Genomic DNA, 14,696 nt, shown 5'->3' with positions numbered 1-14,696 from the left:
TTAAAAATAATTTAGAGTAAATATTGTAAAATATACTTAGTTGAAACTAGTGACTATTATTTGTATATTATAGAATATAATAGACTCCATTTAACTATCCATCAAATTAGTAGTATTTCATATCATGTAGGTAATACAAGATTAGACCAAATGTTACTATTATTCTTAGCTATCTGAATAAATCTTTTGGTTTCCATAAGATTTTATTGATTATCTAGGTAAGCTACATTTCATGCAACTCAGAAGTCTATGTTTGTGTATCATTTTTAAATAAAGCTTTGAGATATAATTCACATATGATACAATTCACTTATTTAAAGTGTTTTTAGTATAGTCACAGAATTGTGCAATCATTACCATAGTAAATTTTAGAACATTTTCATAATCCCAAAAAGAAATCTCGTCTCCCTAGAGTCACTACCCCTTACCCACCCCCACCCCCCAAGCCACTCAACCCTAGGCAACCACTAATTAATTTCTCTATGAATTTGCCTGTTGGACCTTTCATGTAAGTGGAAATCAAACAATGTGTGATCTTTTGTGGCTGGCTTCTTTCATTTAGCATAATGTTTTCAAGGCTCATCTGCATTATAGTATGTATCAATGCTTCAGTCATTTTTATGCCTGAATAATATTCTTTCATATGGTTATTCCACATTTTGTTTATCCATTCGTCAGTCCATGGACATTTAGGTTGTGCCTAGTTTGGGGCTACTATGGATAATACTGCTATGAGTATTTGTATACAAGTTTTTGTTTGGAGCTGTGTTTTCGTTTCTTTTGGGCATATACCTGGGAGTGGAATTGCTGGATCATGAGTAACTCTATATTTAATTATTTAAGAAACTGCCACACTGTTTTCCAAAGCACCTGTACTATTTTACATTCCCACCAGCAGTGTATGAGGGTTCTAATTTCTCCACATCCTTACCAACACTTGTTATTATCTTTTTGAATATAGCAGTCCTAGCGAGCGAAGTCCTGTCTCATTGTGGTTTTGATTTATATTTCTCTGATAGCTAACGATTTTGAGCAGCTTTTCATATGCTTATTGGTACATGACATATTCTTATATTTAATACGAACTTGTCTGTCTTTCCTAAAAATTATAAATATCTACTGTAGATGTATTGCTCATTAATTAGGTTATTAGGTCATTAATTATTATTATTAATTATTATTAATTAGGTTATTAATTAGGTTATTTTGTGTTAATTGTATTTGCATGTCTAAGTTTCACCACCAAGAAGTTTATTTTAGGAGCCCAGCTAGTCTTGTCAAAATGAGAAATGTGACCTAATAGAGACTGAGTCACTATGTATAGTCATTTTTCTGATATTGTCTTTTAAAAGTCCATGTATTATTTTTGTTGCAGTATTTCACTGGCCTTGAATGTGGACATAAGTTTTGTATGCAGTGCTGGAGCGAATATTTAACTACCAAAATAATGGAGGAAGGCATGGGACAGGTAAAGATGCCAATTTGATTTTTAGTTTTTATTGAATTTCCTGCAGTGTTTAGACCCTTGCAGAAATATAAACAGGTGAAGCATCCTTGATTATGAATTGCATGGGAAACTTTTTTCTGTATTAAGACTAAAAGATAACTAAGGCTTTTTTTTTTTTTTTTCTTTTTCTTTCTTTTTTTTTTTTCTATTTACAATGTGGCAGTCCACTTAAAGATACAGTTCAGGTAATGTTTTCTCAGCAGCATTAAGATGTGTATGTATCAGGCTAAACTTGTTGAGCAGTTCTGTCAGGTGTCTTGCTTCTGCCTTTCAAGTTTTATATTGAGAAACCAATTTTTCAGGTCAGCAGTTCTAGTTACCTTGTGATAAACACACATATCCATTTCCTTTAATAGAAAGGAGACGATTAAGATCTATGAATGTTAAGGTATTCTCAGCCTACTGAAGTGCCTGGCAATGGTAAGCATTCAGTAAATATTTGTTGAATGAAGACATAGTTTAAATTTCAATCTTTTTCAGACTATTTCGTGTCCTGCTCATGGTTGTGATATCTTAGTGGATGACAACACAGTTATGTAAGTATTTTTGATAGATTATGCATGTTGAATATTGGTTAGTTGGTTAGACCAAATTAATTTTTGTCAAACCTCAGAGGAGGTAGAATTTTTAGTCTGAAGAAACTTTGTAATCTACACTCCTTTGTAGTATAAAAGTTCGTTTCTAACTTACTAATTAAATGCCCAGACACTATTCTTGTAAACATATGGCAAAATACTGGGCAGTATATGGTAGCCAGATTTTAGTAGACCTTGAAAGTGGAGAGTAGGGTATGTTGGTATGTCATTTGAGGTCCTTTGAGAAGCAGATGCCAAGATAGAGGTAAAAGGGAAGAAGATTTGTTGTGGGATATCATCTGTGCAGCTTAACGAGAAAGGAGTAGACAGACTCTGGAAGAAGCTCTGTGGGGAATTCCAGGCAACACAGGGAATTGACTGTAGATGAATGCCTCAGTAAGAAGAAATGGCTGGACCCTAATCCTGGAGCTACCCAGGGGAAATGTGGCCTCATCTGGAACACTATTTCCAAAGGCACTACATCTGGAAGTTGTTGGCTAACTGCTCTTGTGAAAGGTTCTCTTAGGAAGGGAAAAAGAAACTTGAAGAAATAAGCATAGATTTTAGTGCTGAACCTGTGGTGATATCCTGGGTTGTTTAATACTTGAATCAGTGCCGTTTCATAGCCTCAGGCTACCTAATTGACTTCACTCTAGGAAGATAAACAGATTGAGGGCCTGAACTATCTGCAAACAAATTACATAGTTAGTACTGGATAATTGCCTATACAGAAAGGTTTGTCTGTGTTTAAGCACTGGGATTTGAAGGTAATAAAAGTAAAAACAGCCATGGACTTCAATGAGCATATTTCCTACACTACCTAATAAAATCTTAAATTGACTTAATCAGTACAGTTTATAAAGCTCACAGATTTCCATTTATTAATCTCAACCTACTTTGGTTTACTAAAACATACTTACTATTGCTTGTTGTTAGCTCTGTGTTAATACTGTTTCTTTCAGTGAACGTTTCTTCCGTTACTGTTTTAAGCTAGCAAAAATAAGTTATGTATCATCTTAATACATCCTTCCAGTTGTCTGTATCTTATCATCTGATACTTTGATTCCTGTGTCCTTCCATCAATACGTGAGTTTCATCAATACATTTAATCAGTATAGGTCACTGTATCTTTTTATCCATCACACAAACATTTACTTGGGAGCATTAAGATGTTTCCTTCTGCCAAGAGGTACATAATACTAAAATGCAGAGTTTAAGTTTTATATATAGAGGCATGTATAAAGTAAGTAGAAAGAAACACGTTACTCCGCCTAAAGAGGTTTTTTGTTTGTTTGTTTGTTTTTTATTAGTTGAGAGAGAGAGAACAGGGGGAGGGTGAGAGGCAGGAAGCCCAGTGCATCAGGTTCTGTCCTGGGATTCCAGGATCATGACCTGAGCCAAAGGCAGATGATTAACCAACTGAGCCACCCAGGCACCCTCCACCTGAAGAGTTTGAGTATTATAAATGAGGTAAAAATTTGGATTGAGGGAGTAGAAGGTAACACTGCTTAAAGAAAGAATACCAATTTTTTTTAACATCTCATGAGCTTTTCTCTGTTAAGTATTCTGTGGTGGCTACTATAGAGAGTGGCAGTGTATTAGAGATGAGGCTAAAAGGACCTTGACAGTTTATCAGTTTCATCATAGAAGTTGTTTAGATACAGTGTATTTGATAGGGGTTGCGGGCACCAGGCTGGCTCAGTGAGAAGAGCATGTGGCTCTTGATGGGGTCAAGCCCCATGTTGGGTATAGAGATTACTAAAAATAAATAAACTTTAAAAAAAAAATGCAACTTTGGTATAGTGGAGGATAGTTTAGAGTGAGGAGGCATTTGGATAGGAAGATGTGGCTATGAGTTTATGAAAATTTATGACATTTTTTGAGGGGAAATGGAGTAAATATTTTCAATACATAAAATGAATGTGGCTAATATCGTAAGGTCTCTTACAAATCAAGAAGAAGATAATCCTATGGAAAGCAATTCACGGTGAAAGAAATTTGAGGGGTACCAGAGTGGCTCAGTTGGTTACGTGTCTGCCTTTGGCTCAAGTTGTGATCCCAGGTTCTGGGATTGAGTCCCCCATCGGGCCCCTTGCTCTGCGGGGAGTCTGCTTCTCCCTCTCCCTATGCTGCTGCTCCTGCTTGTGCAAATGCCGGCTTGCTCTCTCTTTCTCTCTCTCTCTGTGCCAAATAAGTACAATCTTTAAAATATATTAAAAAAAAAAAACAATTTGAATGCTAAGAAACATTATGTAAACATTTCCATATGTAAATCAGAATTTGATACTCCAGTTTTAGAAAGTTGTGTTTTTTGTTTTTGCATTTTGGATTGGTAAGAATTAAAACAGTTTGGTAATATGTAATGTGAGAATATAGTACAGTAGAGAATACAACTTGTTGCAAACTTTTCATAATGCGGTCTGACAATTTCTACAAATTTATATGTTCTTTGGACTTTCATGCACTAGTATCACTTTGAATATGTCATTCTACTGCATTCATTTTTTCTGATAAGTTAGCTGTTAATCTTAATTGTTCCCTCTTTGCTACTTTTTAAGATTTGTTGTGTCTTTAGTTTAAGTTCAACTGTGATATATCTAGATGTGGTTTTCTTTGTATGTTTCCTCTGGGATTTCTTGTGCTCTTTAGATACGCAGGCTGGCACATGCACAGAAAACCTGGAGAATACTTATAAGAGCATTTTAATAGTGATAACAATCAATCAGCTAGGGCGTGGGGATTAGGAAGAGGGATTTTTATTTTTCACCTTATATAGTTGTATACTGTTGGTTTATATCTTCTATTTTCTTCCTTATAAATAAATAATTTTAGAATTAAGAGTTTAGCTAGTTAAATGAGAATTTTTTTTTAAGTGTTTAGTCTTAATAACTGAAATAGCCTAACAGGTTTTTTCTTAGTATGAAAAAAATAGACTCCTTCACAGTCGTGGTATTGTCATTTTTAAATTTTAAATTTGATAAGTTAAAAAATAGTTTCTTGTTTTAGTTTTAATTCAGTTCACTTGGAACTTGAATTGAACACTTCACTCACTGTCTTTCTCCCAGGGTTTGCTGTCAGCCAGTGTGGTTTCAGTGTCCGTATGTATAGTCTGTTATTCTGTACCATAGCCCTGTGGTACTTAGAGTGTAATCCCCCTATCAGCAGCATCAGCATTACCTAGGAACTTGTTAAAAATGCACATTCTAGGCCCAGATCCAGACTTACTGAATCAGAAGCTCTGGGGATGGTGTCCAGCAATCTGAACAAGCTCTCCTGGTGTCATTCTGATGTATGCTTACGTTTGAGAACCATTGTCATAGCCTTTTATTTTCCTGATGTATTCATTTCCAGTAAAATTCTCTTTACTCAGATCCCAACTCCCAAGGCCACCTCCCTAGGCCTATTCCAGATCTACTGCAGTTGACTTTGCCAAATCATCTTTTTCTGCATCTTCCTAAAATATTGCTCCTTGGGATTCTAGGTTTCTTCTCACTTTAGACACTCTACTTAAAATCATACAGTGGACCCAGATTTGTGTGTCCAGGTCAACTCTCTCTTCTGAGCTTGGAACCCTTATATCCCACTGCCTATCAGGCCTCTTCATACATACATTCCTCAGGCTTTGCCTTATCCATTTCTCCTACCACCACCACCAAATTCATTCTTCTGGCTGCTCAATATTAAAAAATGGTACCGTTAGGTGTTAAAGACTGTCTAATTTAGAAACCTGATGCTCTCCCTGATTGATTTTTCTCCTACATTTTCCAGAGTGATCCATACACCACATTCTGTCATTTCTGCATCTAATTCATTCTAAATCCATCCATTTCCCTCTGTTCCTACTTCATTAACTTGATCCAGCCTTCATCTTCTCTTAGCTGTCAGTCTGTGACTGGTTCTTAAGTGATTCCCTTAAATTGTTTCATGACCTTTCAGTTCTTCATTTCCATTCTGTATTGCTTACCTGTGCAACTTCATCTCAACTTTCCTCACATTCTCTTTTCTAACAGTGTAAAACTTGGCTTCTTGAAAATACTATGCATTTTATTTGCATTTGATTTGGTTTGACTTTAGTTTTTTTCTAAGGTCTCTTGACTTCACATGCAATACTCTCTTCCTGTTTTGCTGTTCAGTTTTGTTATCCTACTCATCCTCTTAGTCATTCTTCAGGCCTTAGAGTAGATTTGCATTTTGGGGGCACCTGGATGGCCCAGTTGGTTAAGTGACTGCCTTCGGCTCGAGTCATGATCCTGAAATCCCAGGATTGAGCCCACATAGGGCTCCCAGCTCCATGGGGAGTCTGCTTCTCCCTTTGACCTTTTCCTCTCTCATGCTGTCTCACTTTCTCTCACTCTCTCTCAAATAAATAAATAAAATCTTAAAAAAAAAAAAAGATTTGCATTTTGGTTTGGGCAGAAATCCTATGCGCTCCTTAACTCCCCCGTATTTCCCTTACTATACATTTTGGTAATTGCCTTTATTTGTGTCCATTTTCATTCTTAGACCATAAGCTGTATGACCCCAGGTCTCCTGGGGTCACTAAATGTTCACTAAATGCCTATTTCCATTCAGGATGTGTGATCTTAAAATGCATAACATTAGTTATTTCGTAGATTCATTTTTTTATTCCTTAGCATTGAGTATGTAATATGTATGTATCCTTGAATAAGTAAATGGAAATATATTATTCTCTTCTGCTTTTATAAGCATATGTCATCATTGTATAACTTTAGTGATGGATATGTGCTATACCATCAAGGATGTTTGGCTGAGTGGGTCTCCCCTACATAGTGGTCTCATATATAGTTAAACTTCCACAGTTAGGAGGTTGAGAATTTTTCTTTGTTCTAAGATTTGTCTTGTTGTTTTCATGAGACTAATGAAAATAATTTCTCTATATTTATCACTTGAGACCAAATAAATATTCATCTATTTTTATTCATCTTACCACTTGGTTATTTTTTAAATATAGTTGTTTTAGGGTATAGATTTCTTCTATATATAATTTTTCTATTAATAAGGGGTGATAAAGTTAAACTTGTATCTATTAAGTCTTTAAATACCTTCAAGTAATACTATTTAGTCTCTCTTTGACTAATCACACACATCTGGAATTATAGTGTTCTCATTGCAGCATCCTCTGAGATACTGCTAAAAAATTTTATGATTTATTTTCATATATGGAGTTTTTAGAAATAAGCAGAGTTGATGACAGGAACTAATTGTTACTTCTAGCAAAATTACACCAGATGCTTTTACTTTGAGCTTTAATGATACATAAAATTTTTAAAAAATGAATCTTAGGGTCATGGTATAGGTAATACGTAGCTCTATTGGCTAATTTCCCACCTGTCTGAAACAAGCAGAAATTTTTCTTTTGAAAAATAAATTGTTTTACTTTTATTTATTTAATTTTTAAGTTTTTTCATAAACACTCTTTGATCCATCTTTATTACATAGGACTTGAGATACTTCTCTACATTCAGTACAAAGTAGATGTCACATCCATTCTCTGAAATGACTCTTCTCAAACCATTGTTACTACATTTAGTTTTAAATTCTCTTCTAAATGGCTTACAGAATGGATATTACATACATGCAAAAGTTGTTTTAAATTAGATAATATAACTTAAATTGCTGTTTAATAGTTATTTCCTGTTCCATCAACTATAAGCAGTATATCTTAACTCCCTACTGTGAAAGGTGAAGAAATTGATGCCTCTTTGTTGTCATCTTTATCTCTTTCACCTCCTAATTTCTGTTAGATATATAATTACTTTATGTTGCCAACTTAATAGTTACTTTTTTTCTATTCTGGAGCAGATTCTTTCATGTTTTGTCAATAAGTTTATTCACTAAATTGTAAATCAGTAATTTTGTAATATTATAACTACGTAAATATTACATCAAGTAGTTGAATGGATCCAGAAATAAGTAAATGTAGTCTTCTAAATCAGTGCTGCTTCAAGAAGAATATTCCTAACGTATTAATCATATGGTTATTTTTTCCTCTAACAGTATCTTAAAGGTCACACATATAGTTATAAAGCTGCCTGGGCCCTTAAGTGAAGTCATAACAGTTTGTACCATTTGAGGCAAGAGACAGACTGAATTTGATATGTGTTAATCTCAGTACTGTAAGCATCTCCTCTTTTACAGAGGAAAATCCTCATTCTTAAGTAAAACAGGCTCAGTTTGCTGTATGTTGATTTTTATTTTACTTTTTTATTAAGTTCTAAAATATATTGACTAGAGTATGTAAAGTACATTAAGTTTAAAAGTATGTTTGTTTTACTAACCACCCATATCAAGGTGTAGAACTTTTTTAGTACGAGAATGTTCATCCTTATGCCTCTTACCAGACAGTATCCATTTCACCCTTGTTCCCTGTCATGATTTCTGTCACCATCAGTTTTGCCTTTTCTTGAGCCTTGTTCAAGTGCGATCATGTAGCATATATTCTTCTTGTGAGTGTGCGTCTGCTTCAGTTAACATAATATCTTTGAGATATGTTCATGTATTAAATATATCTGTATGTTTTTAGGTTTGTTTGGTTTTTTTGTTGTTACGACTAATGTATTTCATTCTCCTGATAGTAGACATTTTGAGTTTTTTTGTTTGTTTGCTTGGTTTCGAGTACTATGAAAAAGCTACAGAGTATTCTTATATATGTCTTTGTAAACATGCACTGACTTCTTTTGAGTATATACTCAGGAGTGAGGTTTTAGCTTCAATAGATACTGCCATGTCATTTTCCAAAGTAGTTATGTGTGACTGCTTTACTCCTTGCTCTTATTTATAATCACTAGTCTTTTAAATGTTACCCATTTTGGTGGGTATGTAAGGATATCTCCTATGGTTTTAACTTGCACTTCCTTGGTGGGTAATGATGTCAAACACCTTTCCATTAGCCTCTTGAATATCTTATTTTATTCCTTAAAAAAAAAAGATTTTATTTATTTATTTGTTTGGGAGAGAGAGAGAACACAAGCAGGGGAGAAGGGTAGAGGGAGAAGCAGACTTCTTGCTGAGCAGGGAGCCTGATACGGGACTTGATCCCAGGATCTTGGGATCATGACCTGAGCTGAAGGCAGACACCTAACTGACTGAGCCACCAAGGTACCCCTATTTTATTCTACTTCATCTATATTTTCCTAAATTTTCTTCGATAAACCTAATTTCTGATAATGAAAATAAAGGTCTTTTTAAAACCTTGTGTAATAATTTAATTGCCCCTCAATAAATGCCCCCAGTTTCCTGTGCTCTGAATAGTTTGTATTATACCGTCAGGACTTCCTCATTATTTGTCCCAGCGTCTGTTCATTACACACCCTCTCCTCGCCTCTATTCTGTACCCTCCGATATATTCAGTCTTTAGAAATCCAGAGAGGGGCGCTTGAGTGGCTCAGTGGATTGAGCCTCTGCCTTAGGCTCAGGTCATGATCCCGGGGCCCTGGGATTGAGCCCCGCATTGGGCTCTCTGCTCAGCAGAGAGCCTGCTTCCTCCTCTCTCTCTGCCTGCCTCTCTGCCTACTTGTGATCTGTCTGTCAAATTATAAATAAATAAAATCTTTAAAAAAATTTTTTTTCCAGGGTGTCTGGGTAGTGCAGTCAGTTGGTTAAGCATCTGACTTGGTTTCAGCTCAGGTCATGATCTCAGGGTCGTGAGATTGACCTCTGCATCAGGCTCTCCACTCTCAGCATAGAGTCTGCTTAGGACTTTCTCTCCCTTTCCTCTTGCCTGCCGCCCCACATAACTCTCTCTCTTTCTCTCTCTCAAATAAATGGAAATATATATTTTTTTAAAAAATTAAATTATATAGCCTGCATTTACCCCCCCAAAAGAGGAAAAGGTCTAGGTGATAAAAATGTTAAATCCTTAGTTGAAGCATAATACTGATTTACTCAGGGTGCTATATCAGCATAAGGTGTGGTTTACTGCTTGCATACTAAATGAAATTCTTGTGTTTAAAGTCACCTGGTTTCAGTTCATAACTCTCCAGTTATCTTATTTGCAAAAAACAGAATTTCCCAAAACTCAAGGGTACTTAAATGCATCTGGCACTGTGCTTATAATGTGTAATAAGCGATCAGTAGAAGTCATTATGTTTACCTTCATAAAGAGCTGCCTTCTACCATGAGAATTGGTGTAATAACTAGATGTAAGTGATGGCAACAGGTCTTTGTCGAGAGATATAGTTCATAAATACACAGGATGACACTTGTCTTCTTTAAAGTATTTATTCTCAAGGGTAAGAGATTGCTTTCTAATTCTTCGCTCTCACAAGATAAACTATGATCTAATAACTGAGACCTCATAACCTTGGTCTAGTAACTATGGCTAACCTTTGTTTTCACCAAGTGGTCTAGATCAGTTATAAGAAATCATTGGCTTTTGTCACATCAGAGAAGCAATAGGGTAATAGAGTAATAGAAGTAAAAAGTGGGAAATCAGGGCATCTGACTTTGGGTCTTTTTTTTTTTTTTTTTTAAGATTTTATTTGTTTATTTGACAGACGGAGATCACAAGTAAGCAGAGAGGCAGGCAGAGAGAGAGAGGGAAGCAGGCTCCCTGCTGAGCAGAAAGCCCAATTCGGGACTCAATCCCAGGACCCTGAGATCACGAACTGAGCTGAAGGCAGCAACTTAACCCACTGAGCCACCCAGGCGCCCCTTATTTATTTATTTATTTATTTATTTATATGTAAGCTTCACGTAACATAACATTTACCATTTTAACTATTTAAAACCATACAGTTTAGTGGTTTTTCATCATGTTGTACAACCATCACCACTGTCTAATTCCAGAACATTGTCATCACCCCTAAAAGAATTCCCATATTCATTAAACAGTCACTTCCCGTTCCCTTCTTCCCATAGACCCTGACAATCTCGTATCCATTTTCTGTCTGTACAGATTTTCTTATTCTGAGCATTTCATTGAAATGTCATATAGCATGTGATCTTTTGTGTTTGGCTTCTTGCACTTAACGTAATGTTTTCAAGGTTCATCCATGTTGTAGCTTGTGTCGGTACTTGATTCCTTTCTAGGGATGAATAATATTCCATATTTTGTTTCTTCATCAGTTCTTGGACATTTAGGTTGTTTCCACTTTTTTGTGGAAACAGTTGTGTTTTTATTTGAACATTTATGTGCAAGTTTTTAATGTCTTGGATATACATCCCTAGGAGTAGAATTGCTGGGTCACATGGTAATTCTGTGTTTAACCTTTTTTCTTTTTTAAGGTTTATTTTAGAAAGAGAGAGTGTACTCCAGTGAGCGCACAGGGGTAGGCAGTGGTGCAGAGGGCAAGAAAAAGCCTTCAGCTGACTTCCTGATGAGTATAGAGCTTAATACCACAACCCTCGGATCACGACCCAAGCCAGAATCAGGTCAAACGTACCAACAGACTGAGCCACCAAGGCACCCCCGTGTTTAACCTTTTAAGGAATCACCAAGTACACTAATTATTTTTAGGCCCCAGTTCCAACATTCCTGAAATGTGGAGGTTTATTCATTTAAAAAATATTTACTGAGCACTTTCTACAGGCCAAGCAGTGTGTTAGATACAAGGGATCCTTTCGTGGAGCTTATTGTTTGGTTGGGGATGAGGGAACATGAAGGCAGATATTAAACAAATGATTACACAGATAATTTAAAAAATTTTTTTTAATTTAGGGGTGCCTAGGTTGCTCAGTCCATTGGGCAGCTGGGATCAAGCCCCACATTGGGCTCCCTGCTCAGTCAGGGACTCTGCTTTTCTCTCGCCCTATACCCCCCCGCACCTTGTTCTCTCTCTCTCAAATGAATAAATAATAAACCTTAAAAAATTTTTTTTGTTTAAATTCAATTTAGGTAACTTCTTATATTAGATTTAAAAACCATATTGTTAATACTATACTGTATTATTAGTTTCAGAGGTAGAGTTTAGTGATTCTCATCAGTTGCATAGAGCATCTAGTGCTCATCACATCAGAAGCCCTCCTTAATGCCCATCACCCAGTTACGCCAGCTCCCCTGCAACAACTCTGTTTGTTTCCTATAGTTAAGAGTCTCTTATGGTTTGCCGTCCTCTCTGATTTCATCCTATTTTATTTTTCCTTCCCTTCCTCTATATTCACCTGTTCTGTTTCTTAAATTCCACATATAAGTGAAATATGGTATTTGTCTTTCTCTGATTAATTTCACTCAACATAATACCCTGTAGTTCCATACATGTCATTGCAAATGGCAAGATTTCTTTCTTTTTTTTTGATGGCTGGGTAATATTCCATTGTATTCCATACACACACACACACACACACACACACACACCATGTCTTGTTTATTTGTTAGTGGACATCAGGGCTCTTTCCATAGTTTGGCTATTGTGGACATTGCTGCTATAAATATTGAGGTGCAGGTGCCTCTTTGGATCACAACTGTTTGTGTCCTTTGGGTGAATACCTAGTAGTGCAATTGCTAGATAGATGGTAGGGTAGTTCTGTTTTTAACTTAAAAAAAAAAAGATTTTATGTATTTATTTGACAGAAAGCAGAGTGAGTGGGAGAGGGAGAAGCAGACCCCCACTGAACAAGGCACCTGATGAGAGGCTTTTTTTTTAAGGTTTTATTCACTTATTTGACAGAGAGAGGGAGGGGGGGAGGGAAGGAGAAGCAGGCTCCCTTCTGAGCAGGGAGCCTCATGTGGGGCTCTATCCCAGAATCCTGGGATCATGACCTGGGCTGAAGGCAGACGCTTAACTGACTGAGCCACCCAGGTGCCCCTATTTTTAAATTTTTGAGAAAGTTCCATACTGTTTTCCAGAGTGGCTGTACCAGTCTGCAATCCCACCGACAGTGTAAGAGGGTTCTCCCTTCCCTCATCTCACCACCATCTGTTGTTTTCTGACTGGTTAATTTTGGCCATTCTTACTGGTGTGAGCATGTATCTCATTGTGGTTTTGATTTGTATTTCCCTGGTGCTGAGTGATGTTGAGCATTTTTTCATGTGTCTGTTAGCCATTTGTATGTCTTCTTTAGAGAAATGTATGTTCGTGTCTTCTGTCCATTTCTTGACTGGATTTTTTGGGGTTATTTTGATTGTTGAGTTTGGTAAGTTCTTCATAGTTTTAGATACCAGCCCTTTATCTGATTAGGTCATTTGCAAATATTTTCTCGCATTCTGTCAGTTGCCTTTTAGTTTTATCTACTATTTACTTTGTTGTACAAAAGCTTTTTATCCTGATGAAGTGCCAGTAATTCATTTTTGCTTTTGTTTCCCTTGCCTTTGGAGACTTATCTAGCAAGAAGGTGCTGTGGCCAGAGTCAAAGAGGTTGCTGCTTGTGTTCTCTAGGATTTTGATGGTTTCCTGTCTCACATTTAGGTCTTTCATCCATTTTGAGTTTATTTTTGTGTATAGTGTAAGAAAGTGGTCCAGTTTCATTCTTCTAGCTGTGCCTGTCCAGTTTTCCTAACACCATTTTCTGAAGAGACTGTCTTTTTTCTGTTAGATATTCTTTGCTGCTTTGTTAAAGATTAGTTGACCATAGAGTTGAGGGTCCATTTCTGGGTTCTCTATTCTGTTCCACTGATCTGTGTCTCTGTTTTTGTGCCACTACCATACTGTCTTGATCACTACAGCTTTGCAATACAGCCTGAAGCCTGAAATTGTGATGCTTCCAGCTTTGGTTTTCTTTTTCAACATTTCTTTGGCTATTCAGGGTCTTTTCTGGTTCTGTACAGATTTTAGGCTTGTTCCAGCTCTACACAGATAAAATTATGACAGATTTTATGACAGGAAGATGTATAAGATGCCATGAGAATTGAGCAGGACTGATATGGGTTATTGTCAGAAAAGGCTTCCTTTAGTTAGTAACTATGTATTAGCTGAGTTAAAAAATAATATAGCAACATCTAATATTTATTGAGTGTTTACTGTTTGCCAGGCACTGTTCTAGTTCACAGCTCTTATTTCTGCTATCCATTTTACAAATGACTAAACTGAAAAATGGAGAGGTCAAAGAACTTACCCTTAGTTCATAGCTAGTAAGTGTGAATCCAGTATTCAGTAGGCTGTCCCATCTGAGCCCACCATGATATACTTCTCTTTTCTTTTCAAGAGAGGTAGCCCTATGCAAAAGCCTCTGAGGGAGGATGATACCCACGATTCTGAAAAGAATACAGATGTGACAGGAGTACACCGAAAGTAGCACAGGACAGGATGGGATCTTGTGGAAGGCAAACAGTGCCATAAGAAGCTCAAGAATTCAATGGGGCCAGATAATACAAAAATTTCATGTCACATTAGATAGTTTTTACTGGTTTTGTCAGTGGTTAACTTTTTCTGCTGTAACACCATTTTCTTTAAACAGTCACAGGAGTGTTTACCATTAAAACTAGTAAAACTTAAGCTTCAGGATGCTTTACTTTTATGGGTTCCTGTGAGTTCTAGAAATTGTAATGAATATATAGAGTGTTCTAGGTGGACAAGGGAAGCCAAGTTGCAGTCAGTAGACATTTCTAGTAAATTACCAACAGATCTCAGAAGAAGGCCCTCAAATTTATATATAGCAAACCTCGATCCATTTCTTGATATTCCTGTCAACATCTCTTATTTCACACACTGATTTTT

The 14,696-nt window shown here is 36.3% G+C and overlaps 1 protein-coding gene across 1 annotated transcript in view; it reads left to right on the top strand.

The window, feature by feature from the left end:
* Window positions 1-14,696, top strand: part of ARIH1 (ariadne RBR E3 ubiquitin protein ligase 1) — a 115,868-nt gene that overhangs the window by 75,599 nt on the left and 25,573 nt on the right. The window contains exons 4-5 of the mRNA XM_080808747.1: window positions 1,376-1,468; window positions 1,988-2,043. Of these exons, the coding sequence (XP_080664873.1) occupies window positions 1,376-1,468; window positions 1,988-2,043 (149 nt within the window). The remainder of the gene's footprint in view (window positions 1-1,375; window positions 1,469-1,987; window positions 2,044-14,696) is intronic.

This window comes from Martes martes (genome assembly GCF_963455335.1).
Source record: "Martes martes genome assembly, chromosome: 7".
NCBI lineage: Eukaryota > Metazoa > Chordata > Mammalia > Carnivora > Mustelidae > Martes > Martes martes.
This window is presented reverse-complemented; position numbering and strand designations above follow the sequence as displayed.